Source organism: Corapipo altera, unplaced genomic scaffold (assembly GCF_003945725.1).
Source record: "Corapipo altera isolate COAL_440 unplaced genomic scaffold, ASM394572v1 75, whole genome shotgun sequence".
Classification (NCBI taxonomy): Eukaryota; Metazoa; Chordata; class Aves; order Passeriformes; family Pipridae; genus Corapipo; species Corapipo altera.
In genome coordinates, this window is record NW_020884887.1 from 1,126,009 (window position 1) to 1,145,060 (window position 19,052).

Consider the following 19,052-nt stretch of genomic DNA (forward strand, 5'->3'; position numbering starts at 1 on the left):
GGAAAAAAAAGCCAACAAATAAAAAAGCTAAATACAAAAATCAAGACTGAATCTAGAGGAAAAAAATGTGGTTTTATAGAGAACTATTTTAAAGGAATTTAAAGGAATTTATGAACAGTGGGTGATTTCAATTTTTTCCCAGGAGCTAAAAACAGGGGAATCATTAACAATAACATGCATTAACAATCTCCTATGCTCAAACACTCTATAACGTTGAGAAGTTGTGTTCAAAAGAGTGGAGGAAGAAAAATCACAGAAAAAAAACATGACAGACGCAAAAAAACCTTTGGCTTAAGAACTTATAGTAATAAACTCTAAGATTATAATAGTTAAAATCAATATCTACAATTCAATTCTGGCCAGAATAATTAAAACTGAAAGATGTTTAATGAGAAATTAGGGCTCCTTAGATTTCTTTTTTTTTTTCTTAACTTTTTTCTTGACAGTCCTGAAGGTAGAACAACACACTAGATCAGCAACATGTGATAAATAAATAATTGTGCTTCATGAAACAAATGGGTGATTACATCAAAATAAAACAAACGGATTGTAAAACTTAATTACACCCCCATAAAGAAATAAAACAGATCCTTACAAGGTCAAGAGGCCTAAAACCTCCTTACTATCCTAAGAATAAAATATAGTAGAACTTTAAATCTTTAGGTGCCTGTTCATCCAAGAATTCATGAATTATGACCGGTTGTAGAGATAACCCTTTTAGCTTTAGCTGTAACAAAACCCATATATTAAATACTTAGCAAAAACCTGTAGAATGTATATGTATATGATATAATTAATATGCATGAAGTAGCTAAGATAAATACTAAATGTACCTTGTAGTAGGCGTGCAGATTTGGGAAACAGGTCCCCATTTCTGTCACCCATCTGGCTGCTTGCTTTTTCCATATAATAAACTATTATTCAAAAACTTATAAAAACTTGAGACTTTGTTTATCTCAAATTCCCAGTAATTTTTAGGTAGTGAAATTAAAGTATTTCACAGGTAACACTCAGTGATGTACATGACTGCAGGGGAATCAGTCTCATTATGGTGTGTGCAAGCACCCATCTTGTTTAAACAACAGTACAGTGACAAAAATAAAACCCTGCAGTCTCAGCATTTCTTGTGGCGTGTGGCAATTTAACCCCTGGTGCTGACATATGTCTGCTGCTGCTGTTCTCCCAAAGCCAGCAAGTGCCTGGCATATGCTGAACATGCCATGGCTGTGCCACAGCCACAGAGACAGGACCTGCATCTTCAGCCAAGACATGGGAACTCTATTCCCAGCCCTGCCCGGGACCATCTGTGTGACCTACTTAGGGTTGATGTTCTCTGAGCAGCTCTCTCAGTGCTCTGCTACAGCACAAACCCCTCAGCAGGAGGGGACCACCAGGGAACTCAAAGTCAAAAGCAGCAGTATCAATAATACACATTTTATCGTGTGTCAGAGCATTTTATATTCATTTCACACCCATAAAAACCAATTCTCCCAAGGCTGACTCGTTTACAAATTTAAGCATAACGTCAGTGAATATTCCATGGCCAGCTTAGGATGAGCATCTACCTTCAAATGCTATAAAATCAGCAACACTAAGTACAATAAAAAACTCTGTGTGATTTGTAAATAGCTATGTCTTAATTTGTTGATCTCTCAAAAACGGAGAGAGGTGAGGGAATCTTGGCAATAGGCTTCATAAAAACAAACAAACCCAACAGCAGTGATGCCTCCAAGTATTTTACATAGAAGTTAAGCAATTCTAACAAACTTTTTCAGAAGAGGGAGAGAATAATCCATTAGATCCCACTGTACAAAGGGAAGGATTCATGACAGGAGGCAGTTTCTTACATAATAAATGAGACTCTCAGATCCCATTAGGGGTGCTCGTACAGGACAAGAAAACCATTTCTTGCCCTCTGGGATTTTAAAATAAAAAAATATCGAGTAATCTAAAAGGAAAGTGTCAAAAATTAAGATTTCTTGTCCTCTGACCAAAAAGGATGTGATAGTCTTAAGACAAAACAGCACAAAAATCTCTTCATGTGCTCACACATCCTGTTAGAACGTTCCTAAATGTTATGGGGAAAGTGCCCAAGCAGCAAAACATTCATCATCCTCCACTCAGCCACTCAAACACCTGAACCACCAGAACTTCTCTGAACTGTGGTACAGTTACAGAGCAGGAACAAGAAATCAATACCTCAACAAAAAACCTGGCAATGTAATTTAAAGGCTTCTCAAAGTGCTGTGGTGCTGTGGGGCCTTTGAAGATCAATCACAGCAGCAGGACCCTGGAGCCCGTCTGAGGAAATCACTCCATGCCATGAGCCTGCAGTGAAAACCTGGGAATGCCTGGGAATGCACACCAATAAATTCAGTTTGCCCTCAAGGTTTCCAGCTTCAGGTTCGTGTGTAACTTATTTAATAAAGACAAATCTCACAGGGTTTTTTTTAAATTATTTTTTTAAAACACCTTTGCATGTTTTCACGAGTCTGTGAATATCAATGGGTCAAAGAACAGAAATGCCAGTGTGTGGAATTCAATGGAATTATGAAGACAATACCACTGGGAATGGATGTGAATTAACTGAACTGGAACTGTAACTGAATTTTAGTCTCACTGAAAGAGACTAAAATGGATAATCTGAAACAGGCACAAATTAATAGACTTGACTGTAATTAGCAATGCAGTTAAATATATTCCATATTCATGGCAGAAAAAAATACTACCTGCTCCAGATAAACGTGAACTTTAGCTAATGATACTGTTGGCAATCTCACCTTAATTATCACTCTGGATCCTGTTCTGTGATAGACTACATGTGCTTTCACTCCTGTAAATCACCTTCCAGCTCATTCAGTGCAGTAATGAATCAGGCCCCATCTACACCCTACACACAGTTGGTTCTTTACTCAATTAATTTTAAAATCGATTATATTAAATGCACAGAAAAAAAAAAGCATCTTTGGAGTTTTCTATTTTAAACCACAGCAACATAAAACCAAAAAAGATTTGTTTGCTGTTTACTGTGCACAGTATTACAATAGCACAGTACAGGGACATTTTCATACCACTCTAATATTAAAGATATTTAATTTGAGTCTTTTCACATTCTTCAGTGCCTGCACTTCAAAACGTTGTGGACTTTTCCTTTCAGGGAATTACAACCCAGAGGCTGAAAACAAAACAGGAATGCAGATAATCAAACAGTATCAGTTAGATAAAAACCACCCTGTAATTATTACAAGGATGATTTTCTGCCATTGGCAATGTAGGTGCAGGTTGAGTGAAAGGAAAGGCATAAAACTCCTTACCAAAAAGAGAAACTCCATTATTAAATGGCCCAACAGATACTTGGGTAACACCATGAAGGCAACAGTAACATTTTCAGCTGTGTTAGAGGTACCACAACTTCATGGGATGGTCTCAGAAAAAGGAAAATATATTTGCAAGAATCTCTTTTACTCTGTCTTGGTTACACTGAGGATGGTGAAAAAGGAAATTGTCAGGTTCAAGCATTTTAAACTCTAAATAACAGCAATTCTAAACCCTAAGATGCCAAAAAGAAGCTGTTTTCTGTCACTTCATCAAAATACTGAAGGATGAAATCTTTACCTGAGTATTTTCTAGCTAGTAAGAATACTCTCTGGTTAGCAGTACCATGACATATTTTTAAAACAATATGTCACAACAAAGCTAACACAAACTGGGCAAGTTTTAGCTTTATTTTAAAATGACTTGGACTTGATTTCTCTGTTTTGGACAACTCCTTCAGAGGACTTCTCTTGTTTTAAACTAATACATTGAAAAAAAAATCAATTTCCCCAGGCTCCTCCAAAAAGAACATCTAAGTACTCTTATATAATTATATACCAAGTGTTACATTTAAAAACATTTTTGTATATGGAATCACCATATACAACTACCTATGAACAAGCTGTTGATCTCTTGATATTGTCAAATGGATACACTTTAACTGTCCATTATTAGTGCTAGTTTGGATCAGTGACTCCTCAGATATCCAGGATACAGAGGGAAGCAGCTGGGTTGGCACATGGGTTGGGTAGGAAATGCTGCCTTCATGCTCTCAGCTGCTTGGGTTTGCTGTCAAGTGTCTGATGTGAGCAAAAAATAGCAGAGAGGTTTTGGACAATAAAATTTTTTAATCTACAAATTCAAGACTTAAATGAACCCACTAACTACCTGTCTGGGGAAAATTAAAATGTATTAATTATCTGGTCAGCAGTATGCAAAACCCACCATTTATTGGTTTTATAAAAGGTCTCCAGAATTCAAAACTCCTCTTAGCAAAATTTCTTATTCATTATTCCCTAAAAAAATGCAGAAACAAAACCCATGTACCCTTTTTAGAATTCACAATGTATTCTGAGGCAGGCATTTTCCACAAGACAGCAGCTATATATTTCAAGACATCAGACAAGCTGCATTTACAAGCAGCCAGCAATCTATTATTATTATTTATCTGCAGGCAGTAAAAGCTTTACAGAGTAGTTTGCAGCAACAGACCACAGCTAAAGCAAAGGGTTGTTAAACACATGAAACAAGCACCACACCAAGCAGACTATAATGGAAGCTTTTTGGGAGTCCAAACCCCCACTCTTTTGTCTTCTGGACCATACAGGGATGGGGAAGAAAGGAGGAAGACACAAGTGAACAGAACTGTGGAGCACACAAGTTCTTGCAAGCTCAACTATTTTCCTTCTGAATCTTCATTAGGGCTTTATTCCTCATTATACAAGCATGGGATCTGCTGCCCTGACCAACCCTCCTGATCCATGAACCAGCAACAATTGTACTCCAGCGAGACAAGTTTCTTACAAGAAAAATTACTGAGCCAAAAAAAAAAAAACGAAAAAAAGAAAAGGTTTATAGCTTACACTTAATTTCTCAGTATTACCAACAGTCAGGGTGACTGACTGAATTCTGTAAGCTCAAGAGTTCAAGAGAGTGCATTATTTTAACCCAAGAGTCTTTCAGTTTTGTGAGAGAATATTTCTCCTTCTCGTCTAAATGTTACCACAAGCACCAGAGATAAAATTATGACTGGCACTTCTGATCTTAGGAGCAGCAGCAGTAAAAGCAACTGGTAATGCAGTGATATATCAGAATCTGCTTGTAAAACTGAAATACAGCCAACTACCAGAGAAAACTTTGAATACAGAATTAGGACTGTTTGCAAATTAATTAGTTGGATCTGCTTTTAATAGCTTGGATCAATGTCTGGAGATAGCTCAGCTGTAGCTACTTAAGTTTCACCAATTGAAGCAACTGTGAATCTTACATATAGTTAAAAAATCACAGCTGATGACCATGAAACTATTAACACAAACACAGCTCAAAATAATAACAATTGAATCTAAATAATTAAACCAATTACATTATTTTCTTGATATTTTTATTCCAAGAAATCTATACTGGTCTCAAAACACAGCAGATACAGCTAATTGTAGTTAAAGTTTAAAACACAGATTTTAGTCTCAGTAGAGTGCAACACAGGTCTAAAAATAAAGTGCAGTTTTTATCTGTCCTGGCCACTTAGAACTGCATCACTCTCCTGGTAGCACAATGAGATGAGCAAAGCAATCCCCTCTCAATCTACTCATAGTCAGGACTATTTGCTACCCACTGTTGTACAAGTCAAGCTCCTGGAATATTATCTGTGAATTGTCAGAAACTGAAACTCTGACAGAACAGACACCAACATTCATCTGAGTGATCTGTGCCTTTCAGGTTCTGAAGGTTTGCACAGCCAGGAGATGCTGAGGGAGAAACAAGTCAGCTGGTCCATGAGAGAGGAGACAGAACACTTGACACTGGAGATGGAGTCAACCATGGAAAACCTGACTTCTCTGACAGAATTCCTCCAGCAAAAATTCCCTTTCTGTGATAATATGAAGGAAAACTAAGCACAAGGCTGATAAAGACATTTCAGTATCATTAACACCCCTGAGAGTGGAGAAAGACACTAACTTCTGATAAAGGTTAGGAAACATCATAATTCCTGTGACTGGAAGTGCTGCATTGCAGCTGAACATACCCCAGCACAAGGAGATTTTTTGTCCTCTTCCCGGGCTTTATATAACAGCTGTGTTCACACGGTCTCACTTCATTTCCCTATTTCATTACAGAAATTCAAAAGGGTTCAAAGGATGTACAACTCACCCACCTAACCACTACATCACAGGAAAGCCACACTCCGAATTCCTGTGAGTCCCACCTGCCCCTTGCTCCAGACTGGCAACCACACTGTGCACAGCAGCCATCCCGTGGGAAGGGATGGATCCCCTCCAGAGCTCACACTCCTGCCATTCCCACCCCCTCAGCCTTCATTTCACTCCATTTCAAAAGGTGAATTGCACAAAACACAAGCCACTCCACATTTTCACACCTATTTATTTGAAGCCTTGAAGGTATTTTATATATTACCTCGTTTTTTAAAGAGGTTGCTGCGGACTATTTCCTTCATGGACTGCACCTTCTGCTTCTGGAGCTTCACTGGTGGAATGCAAGTGTAAAATTCATACAGGAGTTGGCTGCATGCAAAGGAAAAGTGCCATAAATATCATACAGAGGAATTCAAATTCATCATGTGTAAACAAAGACAGAGAGACAGAGCAAAAGGCCGTGTATTTCTAAACATTTATCACTTTTTAATACTTATGTTTACTTGTATATCACAAATATTGACAAGGGACCAATATCCAGTTACAAAGAAAACTTCCAAGAGAAACAAGACCAGGATGAAATAGATTTTGGCCATGATTAGAGATGTTTATTACTTTCCCTTTACTTTATTACTTTCCATTTTTTTGCGTGGTGGAGGTAATTTATCTTGGTCTGACAAATAAAGATCCTTTTTCAAACTGCTAAAGTCAGATTTGTTTTTTTTGGAATAGAGTTTATTGTAGGGAGTAGGGGGGAGAAGAGAAAAATGAAAAACAGATTGTTCCACTTGCTTGTTTTATTCACCAAGTTACTGTGTGAGTATTGGGGCACCATAATGAATTCTGGCGTCATTTAAGTCAGGTGATAACTCACTGTTAAAAATGTGTGCCTAGAGTTGTACCACTCTCTCGACTAGTGATATAATTGATCTTTGCTGACATAAACTGACCAATGAGGATTCATTGCTGGCATCTGGGAAGGGTTCAAAAGCTGCTCACCTCAGCAACTTGGCATCAAAGACCATTTCGACATCATGAAGAACTGAGGGGATGTACTTCAAGGCAGCGACCTGGAGGGATGGATGGATGTACACGTCATGGCAATGTATCTTTACATGCACATAAACAATACAGAGCACACAAATACACATAAAACAAACTCATAAATTTGGACTTTTTTCCTCAGACTGAAATTTTACATCATATTTGAACATGATTTTCATCACAGAGTCAACACAAGGACCCTTATGCTGAGGATATGCAGAGGAACTTAAATACAATATACTAAGTAGATCATACTCTCTTTGCAGAGCAGTGGAAGGGTTAAGATTGTCTTTGTAGATAATATTCTGTTTGCAGGCCACTAAGAAATTGTCATTATGATGCAAATATATAAAGCAAGCACTGATCAAAGCAGCTCTTTGTTCACACTTTGTATCAATTCCACCCCAGAATGTGCCAGGTAGGAGGCAGAAGTCAGGAACAGTCACCTACCCACCCCAAACCTACACTTCCTAGAAGAGATGAAAAGGGGTGTCCTGTCTCCAACAAACCATACACAGCCAAGCTTTGGGGTGGTTTATCTATTCCTATCAATTTTTGAGGTATATTTTGACAGTGCAGGGGAATAATCAAACCTCACCCTGACAGGGGTAAGAGACACTTTACTCTTCTTGCCTGGACAAGAATACTTCAGCAGGTAACTTTCAGGTTTCAAATCTTTATGGTTAATATCCATAAAGCCTAACTTGCAGTACTTCATTGTGCAGTTTTAGGGTGTAAATTCCTACTAACGTTTCGCTGAAAACTAAGTTCCAGTGATGTGAAGTCTCCTATTATCAATCTGACAGAAGCCTATCCAGGCTCAATACTCCTCTGTACCTCTACACAGTAAGCTTCTTGTTAAAAACTCCATCTCTTTACTGAGGGTGGGGAGGTTAAAATAAAGACAGTCAAAACACAGCTTTCTTTGTCTCTCGTTTAGACCTTTCAGGCACCATGAAGATATCATTTTATTTATATGAGCTTCTACTGTAAAAACCAATTAAAAAAAAATCAAAAGAACTTTTAAGGTCTTGATTCAAAAAGAAAGAATTTAGTCTGCAGCAAGGGTGTACACAGGATTTCAAAGTGGCTCAGTGCTGGCTTAAGATACCTTCAGATAAAGTCATTCCTCTTCAGATTTCAAACACAAACCCCGAAAGGTCAAAGGAGTGTTTAAAAGCCGTTTCCACTTCAACAAAGAGATTGTATCTTCTGCTGATCTTTGCCATTATTAGTTCCTTGAAGCAGATTGGGGGGAAAAACGTTTGGATTTTTTTTTTTTTTTTTGGTTGGTTGTGTTTGTTTTTCGACAAGACTGTGAAACCCCCGGGGCTGTTTAAAACACACACCTGCGTTGGGCTAGAAACTCAGCCTGGCTCCACTCTTATTTCAGCAACGTGCTGTTCCTCACTGTTCAAGACACAAATACTTTATGAAGACACTGTACAACAGCAGCATCTGAATTTCATTTTACAGCAGTTCACAGTTACTGTGAAAGATATTTGATAAGGGACAGGGCCACCGGTGGCCACAGAATACTCCAAGCAGTACTCCAGACACTTGGTCTGTTGTGCTCTGCCTTTCTCTTATTCTCTGTTCTACACTTGTTTGAGGATGGAAACGGGAAGGACACAGCCCCCACTCCTCTGCAGAGCCACAGCACCAGCTGAAGCACAATATCAAGTATATCCCTGCACTATTTCAGACTCCCAAGTTTCATTTGCAATAATTGCTTCAAATGATGCACTGTGGACACAAGTGAGTACTGCCCTTAATGAAGTCATAAAACCCTCCTAGTCAGCAGTACAAGATGTTCTGTATTCTTCAGACCTTAAGAGATTAGCTTTTTTGAGCAGGATACAGATAAACCCACAGCACTGCAGAAAATTATTTCTTACATATACAATGCTCTGTTAAATTTATTTTAACCTTTACTCCTGCCCAAGCTTATTTTTAGCTGCCCTCTTTTGCAGCGTTACATTATACATATTCATGAAATTCGAATACCCCTGAGATGAAAAGTGCATTCAAAGAAATCATTGGTGCTCTGTTTTTAATCTAATTTTACTTGCTATGAAGGCAACTTTAACAAGTTATTGTGCCAGCCCCTACTGTACACAACAAACAAAGCATCACTGTCAGTACCTTTCCAGCTTTGTTCTCATAAAAAATGTACAGAGAAGCACAGATTAAAGTTCTTAGAATCTGCTGCAGCAACATGGGTGGGTCAAAACTGTGTGGGAAGAATGAGAGGAGAAAGGCAGCGTCTTCATACTACATTATCTTCATTCTTTTCAATGCCACACACAATTTCTTCTCCCTACGTTACAATAACCTTGAGAACATGTCACGTAAGGTTTCTGAGATCACACAGAGCGTTTGGAGTTGTGCTTTCTAAAATCAGTGCCTGGGAGCAGGCTGGGGAGAGCTGACATTTGCAACAGACTGGACCATCTGGAGGTCAAATGTGGTGTGGCAGTCGGGGAACAGAACAGTTGGAAAAGAAGCCGGGGCTTGATTTGTAAATTAAGGTTGAGAGCTCAGGCTCTCAGTGAAAGGGCACACGCACAGACTGCAAGCCAGGAGTCAACAGTGAAACCTTCTGAAAACACTTAATCTGAAATTTAAAAATCATGCATCCAATTTTATTCCCCAGAAATACGAGGTGATTTGCACAGGCACAAAATACATGTGCTGGAAATGTTGGGGTTTTTCCCCCTGAGTGCTGTGGGAAAGGAAATGAGGTACCGACAGGTCCCTGCTTCCTCTCACCCCCAGGTCCTCCCTTCACCAAACTGTTTGCAGGATCTGGGAATTTATTTTCAGATTTGCAGATTTCAAGGAGTCCATCCCTCAGAAGTACAGACTTTATGAAAATATATCCCTAAAAACTACAAAAAATCCATCAGCAATGGCTACAGAGAAACAACATAAATGCAGCAGAGCTGTAACATCATCCCTACCAAAATAAATTAAAGGAAGGTTAAAGTCTAGTGTCTACGAATTGTAGTGTAAGTTTGGAAATGATTATTTTAAATAATTGCAAGAAAAAACTGTAAAAACTCTTAAAAGGAGGAATCTTTACCCCTCACATGCACACTGATACTTGTCCTGGTGAATTTATAATACTCCCAAACTCTTTTAGACTAACATGGATTTCCAGTTTACCAAGAATAAATGAACAATTCAGCCTTCAGCTGTTCCAGGCTTACATTAACAGTGCTGAGAAACAGAACTAGAGATTTACCCTTCTCAAAGCTCGGGCACTACAATAAGTCAAAGCCTTTATTCACTTCAGTCAGTTTTAGAACAAGGGACTGAAAAACTAGATTTTTAACTTTTTGTAACCTTATACAGATTTAACAGATTAGGAAGTAAGATATCGCTCAGTAGATAAAGTTAAATTGAAACAATAAAGTGCTCCTGGCACTGACTAGGCTGTTCCATATAAGATGTAATTTTATAAACAATCTTCTCCTGAGTGATTAGTATTCAACACAACTCTGAGTACGATTATATCAGTAAAAGCAACTGGGAAATTACTACTGACTAAAATACTGTGTTCCATGATTAAAAAAAAAAAAAAATAGCACAGACCAAGACCTTTCAGGTCGCAAAATAATTCTTTAAATCTTCTAAAATTAAACCTTAAAAGTTTTTGGACAACCAAGGATGAAATAAGAGTTAAAAATTCATATTCCGAGGTTCTGCAAACAAGTTCACATTAAGTTTCAACATCCTGAGAAACCCAATTACTTTAGCTTTCTTCAGGGCTCCTAAAACGTTCTTCTCTGATTATCTTCAGACCATAATCTACTTGAACACATTGAGTTGGTCCTGCCCATCTGTGTTCCACTTTAATTCATATCAATGATAATTTCAACTGTGACAGATTTAAGGCTGTTCTGATATGCTGATTATTCCTCCATTTTTCCAGCAGACTCTTTGAACTTTCCTCTCTGGGTACGTGGAGTGTGACACCTCTGCAGTCCCGTGTGTCCCTGGTATCACTGAATAACTGCCTGTCCCTCACTCTGCTAAGTTAAATCTGCACTACTACAGCATCTATCACTGTCACCTCCAATTCCCCAAGGGAAATCAGTGTTGCATTTAGGCAGAGAGAGGCAGATTTATGAATTTCTTTCTACTCCCTTCTCTCTTCCACCTCACCAGAAATTATCTCCGTTTTTCTGGCCTGGATCCACCTGCCAGAGCAGGAGTCTGGAGTATCATCATGGAATTCTCCTCCAAACAGGCCCAGGAACACACACTGTCTGTTGTGAGAGCTGTGGCTGACACGCCTATGGAGCTCCTGATGAAGTGAAGGGGACCCTTATTTTATATTTGTTCCCCCAATAAACTTATTTTCAGCAGCCAGCACTAAACTACAGTGGGACACTTCTCATTCCATGCCTCTCCTGTATGGATTTTATAACATTAATGCAGCAGGTTTTATTTACTGTGTGTAAAGCAATCTCTTTGCAGGCTTCTTCCAGAGACACAGCTGTATGAGTCAGCAGGAGTGGGAACAACAGCAAAGTTAGGATATAATCAGTATAAACAGTATTTCACACCTGCCATAAAATGTTCCTGCTAAAAGAAAACTTACAGTACCTGGTACAGATTTAGATACCTAAAAACCCAGTAGTGCTTCATGCTTATGATTAAATAGCACCCATTTTTCACAACTGCCAGCACTCATTAGGAAAAGAATATCTTAATTTTCAATCTGGCATTGAGCAGAGCACAGCTGTTCAATAGCCAGTCTACCTTTGAACCACACTTACATGCTCTTTAAATCAGCACAGATTTCTTTTCTTTAGTCCTTCTAAGAGATGCTCAGTTGAATTTTCAAGGCTCTGCTGTTTCTTACAGGCATCAGCAAAGATACAGCTTTGCTAAACAGGTGTAATATTCAGAATAGCATTACATAGACAAATATGGAAATGAAGGTAAGCACAATCAGGATTCCTTAATGCCATCCTGCCACTGGCATTACAATGGCACCTGCTCCAAAACACACCCACCAGCCATTCCAGAAGCAGCATCCACACTTGCAGACTGTTTCCTACAATAATTTCTTGTCACTCAGCAATAAAACTCCCCTGCTCATTAGAGGAAACACAGAGGGACAATCCCACACACCCACTTGGAGATCCAGGTTCTCCCAAAGAGCATCCTCCCAAATCCAATTCTCAATTAACACAGTGATAGCACAAGTACCATAAGAGCAAACATTATTATAAAAACTCTTTCAGTATTCCTCCAGAGATGCTTTTTTTCTTCTCCCTAACACTTCCATGCAGTGTTCACATGTATAAACTACTCCCAGGAAGGCCTCTACAGAATTATCAAATAATAACAGAGTGTATTTAATTGATTTTTCAAATGCCTTTAAAATATTGCTGTAATCATGGCATTATGCAATTAGAGCAGTATTTAATTTTTTGGCTCTTTTGCAGTTGCACATTAACACTCCATGCAGAGTGTCAGATAATACAAATCTCAAGATCAGCCACCTGAGGTTTTATTCAAGGTTTTTCCACTGGCTTCCACTTCTAGGCTCAGTCATATCAAAAGGAATCAAAACACAAAACCAGAGGAAAATTCAAGCCCAACAATAATAAAGAATGTATGAAGCATCAACATTCCAGTTGCCAATAAATCTTCTGCTTTTTACTCTATGGAGAGCCTTGACAGTTCTCTATTTTAATAGAGAAATACACACAAATTATTTGATATTAATGATGTTAATAGCTCCTTTTCCAAAAGTCAGATTCCAAAGTGTCAGAATAACTAAGACTGATGTAAATGGGAAGCCCTGAGCCTATTTTCAGTTGTTTAAATAACCTAAATCCAAAAGGCTGATACAATGAAGTTTACTTTTCAAATTAAAAGTGGTGGAATCCCTGTTCAGTACCATTTAAAGAAACTTAAGAATTAAACATTCAGGTCCCATTGGAGGCTTCAAATCATTAGATTTCTTTACAGATTCCAGTACCTCTGTTTTGGTTTTTTCACTCACTGCATTAATAAAATTTCTATAAAAGTATTTTCCCTTGACCTTTTCAGACTAGGCTTCAAATTTTATTAGACCACTTGATTTTCCAAAAGAGGGGAATTACAAAAGAGATATACTGGATAAATTTCCTAGGAGCGTCTTTTGCTTGATTTAAAAAGAACAAAAATAAAAAGGCCACAAATAAAAACCTTACAGAAAACCAAACCCCACTGGTTTCCAAGCACACACCAACCTGCAACAAAATGGCAGTTTTGTGTTGGCTTTTCATCAGGTTGTTGATGGATTCAAAGAGTCTCCTCATAGATTCTTCAAATTCTGTCTGTTCTTTGCCTTCATATAACCTGTTGAGAGATGCAGCAGGTTACCCTTTCAGAATCACAAAGTTTCGTCATCCTAAATGTAACAAATTGGACATTAAATATATATTTCAGGAGTTGATCCAATTTCGTGTGCAGATATTTCCCCAGTGGATTATATCTCTTATTCCCTGTATTATGTAGAGGTTGTTCAGTTTGAACACAACATAACAACTCTGAATTGTTTTAAAAGCCTCTAAAGCATGACACCTCCCAGATCTGAGCTTCTAAAACTCATCTCCCTTTCAAAGTGACTTATATGTAAAATAATAATAAAAAAAAATTATTTTCTCCCCGCTACAACTGAGCTACTCCAGAATATTCTTCACAAATTACCACTATTTCTGTCTTCTGTTGCTATTACCACTTTTTCAAAGAGTTATTTTTACTGGTCTCACTAACCAGTCTGGTTTTTTTGGGAAAAAAAATGGTTTCTATTTGACACTTAAAAGTTTAAAAGTGCATTTAAATTGAGCTCACTCCCTTATTTCTTCATTCCCTGTCCTAAAGCTGGAATCTCTCAGATTATTTCTCCTGTGTTATTCATACTGGCTATTAATACTAAACACTGCCTGAAAAAAGAGTAAAATCACTGGAGACATGTGGAATTAGTTGTGTGAAACAGCTGTCAAAAGATAAACAAGGTGAGAAAAAAAAAAACCAAGGCAACAAGAGAATCCTGAAATGGGAGGAGAACACTGAACTAAATGCTGTGCCCTCACTGCTCTGTTTGCTCCCTCAGAAAGAGAAAAATCTCTTTAAAGTCCTGTATTCCAGGGCCACGTGCTTTTCTTTCCAATGTGAAACACAAACTGAAGAGAACTAAAGGCAAATTGAGAGCTTTTGGCTACAACAAGTGAAAATCAAAGCTGCTGAAGCCCCAGCACCTAAAACGTTATATGGAGGGGAAAAAACCAATAAATACATGTATCCAGTATACTCTGCTTGAGGGATGGCCCTGCTGAGGTGCGAAAGCTGAGTAAAAATGCCAGAAAAATTACATTTGAAAGGCATCTTGAAACAAATAAGTCTTAGTACAAGCATACTTATATAGAAAATCATCTCATTTATTATCAGGTGGTATTTTAGGAGCTTAGGTTTTGGACAAATTATTTCTTTTTTTCCTCCCATAGTGGAGACTGTGGTATATTGCCATTATTTAAAATTACCTTTCAATGGGAACAAAGCACATTTAAGTTGTAACAATGTGACTGTCCCTGTCTAAATGTTTATTAAATTACTTGGCTAATGTATTGATACAGCTTTTATTGACTATAAAGGTACTTTTATTGACTATTTTTTTGTTGCCATAAAAGTAAATGAAGTTTCTTGAACACAGTTTTTCATGCAAGTGGAAATTTGAAGTTTCCTCGACTAAATCTGAGGGACAAGGAGGGAAATAGAAACGTCACACATCATCTATTAAACATGCTTTTTAAATTTAAACGTGCTTTTTAAATATACTGTAAGTAGAATGATCATTTTATTTCCTGACTAATCACCTAGCTTCTATTTAGACACAATGTTCTTTGTTAAATTCCAATTAAATTTAAATTTGCTGTGTTTTAGAAGCTCAGATCTGGGAGGTGTCATGCTTTAGAAGCTTTTAAAACAATTCAGGGTTGTTATGTTGTGTTCAAACTGAACAATTTCTACACAACACAGGGAACAGCAGATATAAACCAATTAAAGACACTTGTTCTGAAAGCAAATTTTAAACAATAACTAATCATTTGCTTGGAAACAACTTCATTGGTGCACATGAATTTTACCACCACAAACAACCTTGGGCCAAAGAAAGGAGGAAAACAAACCCTTGATGTTTTCAGGGTCTGTGTTGTGCAAACCTTGCTGAGTGCAGGCAAAAGAATATTGCTTTCCTCATATCTCTACAGTTTAAACAGCATCAAACAAATGAAAATTAAAGTAGAACTTGGTTATTTCAATGTATCTGCCTGACAACGAGATAAAAAGTCTCCTATTTTATGTCTAATGTTAGATGTCATTAATTTATCTTTCCTACACAACTTTTAACTTGTAGTGTCTCTTACCTTTCAAAAAGGCATCTCAGCTTTTTAAGCAGCCCAACAAATCGAGAGAGAATGATCTAAAGATCTGTCTCAGCTCTTTAGATCATTCAAAATATCTCCAAAATATCTTCGTCCAAAATGTCTCCAAGAAGGTTAATGTCAACCCTTGGAAGTAAAGTACTTTAATCATAAATCCTAAGTTTTCTCATGGGAAGAAAATATATTAATCCATATTTTTAGGTATTTTCTTCTTTTCCAGGACCAGTCTGAGAACAGGAAATTGAGTGGAAAAAGTTGGATGCCAGCAGCTGTAGCTGGAAATCCAGTGCCAGGGGATTCTGGTCACTGGTTGTTTTTGGAAGAGCTGTTACTCCCTAAAATAATAATTGTCCGGTGAATCTGGAGTTTCAGATTCTAGTTAAGTAGGAGCAGATATGTGTAGCTAATCACCTGAATATGCAACATGCTGCAATGACCTAATTTATGACACGTTATCCAATGTACACTAGAGATTAAAATGGAGACTAAAGCTCTCTCTGAACCAAACCCCTGCCTTCTGACCTTCAGCCATACAGGAAATTTTCCATAATCCCCTGCACAATGCTCCCTTCTCCATGACTCTAAAATGTCCTCTTTTGCCATGACACCTCTTATAAAAATATAAAATAAAGCTTTTGAACTGCCAACGACGTTCTGTTCCCATGAGCACCATCTCCTTCCTTATAGAGCTTCACACAGTGTTCACCTGTGCCCATCTATAAATAGTAAATTCCTAGAGGCAAGGATATTTCCAAGGGACTATCTACCAGCAGCAATTACCTTCTGAATCCACTCTTACTTCAACCAAAAGTTAATAATTCATCAAATAGGCATAGTACTAAAAAACTATAAATCTACATGGATTTTTTAAAGAAATGGGAGGTGGAAAACCAGAGAAAAATTATGTTAGAGTTCCTACTGAGCAAAAGAACAGAACACCTTTCTGTTCTGTTGGATGCCAACCCCAAACAGAACATCCAGTCACTTTGCTCTACCTACAGATCTGAGTTTGCCACTGCTTTTCTTCTGCCACTGCATTCCTCAAACCACGTGGCAAAGGGACATCAGAAAGAACATTAGGGGAAAACTAGCTAAGGATAAATGAAAAAACATGAAGCAGAAGGGAGGAAATGTGTGTGTGGTATGTGGTGAGTCCTTAAGGGCTGGGTGAGTTATGGGGACATGGTTACCCAGGGGTAGTTTTTCTCCTTCCAGTTTTCGCCTCCTTCATTCTCCCATCCTCCTTTTCCACTAAACCTGAATATTACTTGTAAATGCTACACCTCCTCTGTTTGGCTGAGGAGTCTTCCCTACAAATTCCTTAGCTGGAGATCTGAAACTCCAAATTCAGTTCCAGAAAATGCCATTGTTCTATGCCCCCTGTGAGCTGCTGAACACGGTGTTCTCAAGGACAAGCCTGCAGCCTCCAGCCATCTGTTGCAACGTTTGCCCATTCACTGGTCTTAGGCCAAGCCACCTGACACAAAGAAAAATCACCCTCTGAAACCTGCTGCTACTACTAAATGCAACTCTGGAATTTACACTGAGCATCAGAAAGCAGATTTGTGAACATTCCCTCTCCAAAAAATATCTCAGCGATGCCTGTGTCTTAGGCCAGTTGCCAGTTTTATGTTTTCTTTGTAAAAATAAATCCAGTTCTGCTCTAAAAATCAGCCTTTTCTGTTTCTCGGGTCTCCTTCTATTTCTGATACTAGACAGTTTGTTAAATGACAGCAGCCTGGGTACTTACTGTGAAAATAATGTCCTTGATCTAACAATGAACTTGAAAACATATTCCAGCGCTTTCAGGGTTCTTAGGATAGGTTCACATTGCTCCCCTCTGCTGGAAGTATCCAGGTAGGTCTTCAGAACAGTCATTAATTTCCTGAAGTTAAAAAAACATTTTTTAAATAATTTTTTTTTTAAGTTAACTTCTTTAACTTGTTTGTCCCCTCTAAGTAAATGTTCCTGCTCAGTCAAGCACACACAGCAAACAGTACTGCAAGTATTTTTGCATTCATATTGCACAAATTCTGTCAGTATATACAAATAAGGAGCAAATTCTTAACTGCACAAGCAAGAAAGAAATGTGAAATCTCCAAACAGCAGCATGAATTTACAGAATCCTGAGAACATTTTTATAGAAGTTTGTAATAAACATGCAGAAGGAAACACAAAATACTACTTCTGCCTACCTACACCAAGCAGTGATTAAACGCCATTCCATGCTCTGAACTAATGGCAAGGAAATATTACAATATTCCAGCACACAGCAATATTTGCTTATTTATTTTATTTAAACACTTCTTACTTTGTATCCAAAAGCAACTTTGTGCTCAACCCACAACCTGCTACAAAAGTGCAAAAGTTCATCTGAAACTAAATCTCTTCATTTATAGTTCTAGAACCATCTTAAACGATGAAACCACTATTAATGATGTAATCTTGACCTTAATGCAGCCGTAAGAATTAAGATTTGGGTGTCTGGGGGGCTTTTTCACTACAAAAATGGAAGCTTACTGTCCCCTACCCTAAACAAATGAAACCAAACTCCCTCTCTCTCTGTGTAACTAATACATATCCCCAGCCTAACTCACATTTCAGGACTAAAATACTGTATTTGCAGCCTCTCAGCCTTCTGGGTATTATATTCATTGTGTGTTTCCATTTCCTCCTTTTTATATCTTCTCTGAGCTGTAACAAAATTTCTCCAACTTGGATTTAAGGGTAGCCCACTCCAGGTGCCTCAATGGTCAGTGTTTAGTCCCCCCAGAACTCCAGAAAAGCCAGGACAAAGGAATTACTAAATAGGAGCCAACAGTTTGGCCAACAGACCATACCATAACATGGTTATAATATGTCTAGGACACAGTATTTCTTTCCTAACTAGGAATTAGGCCACTTTCAGCTACTTGTTTCTTTAATAAATGATTCTTGAAACAGAGTGAATCTTCCATGATGCACTTGGGATCCAATAATGCCAAGAAAACTCATGAAGTGGGGAACAATCATAAGCATCGTTATTTTGCCTCTACTCCCTTGATTAAATCATCAGAATCTCCCAGCCAGGCAAGGCTTAGAAATATTTGATGCAGCTAAGGCTGTTCTGAGAGGTTCTGTACCCATCCTGCTCTTCCTTCACCATGGCATTAATTTACACATTAAATTACATGTGCTAATTACATATGGAGTGGGAGAGGATTAAAGAAGGACACATAGTTTGCACTTGAGCTTTCTAAGCCCAATAATGCAACTTGAACTTCCCTGGAACGTGAGGAAGGGCTGGTTGGGCACTGCTGACTTTCAACTCCAGCAAACTCACGGCCCAGTGCATGATTTGTGTGACATTTGCTGTTGAGTTAGAACATGCAAATTC

General features: G+C 38.1%; 1 protein-coding gene across 1 annotated transcript in view; it reads right to left on the bottom strand.

Annotated features, from left to right (window-relative positions):
* The window catches only part of DOCK2 (dedicator of cytokinesis 2), a 165,379-nt gene that overhangs the window by 112,454 nt on the left and 33,873 nt on the right, over positions 1-19,052 (bottom strand). Inside the window, exons 22-25 of the mRNA XM_027643547.1 lie at positions 17,427-17,561; positions 13,484-13,592; positions 7,185-7,255; positions 6,448-6,554 (exon numbers count right to left, since the gene is read on the bottom strand). Of these exons, the coding sequence (XP_027499348.1) occupies positions 6,448-6,554; positions 7,185-7,255; positions 13,484-13,592; positions 17,427-17,561 (422 nt within the window). The remainder of the gene's footprint in view (positions 1-6,447; positions 6,555-7,184; positions 7,256-13,483; positions 13,593-17,426; positions 17,562-19,052) is intronic.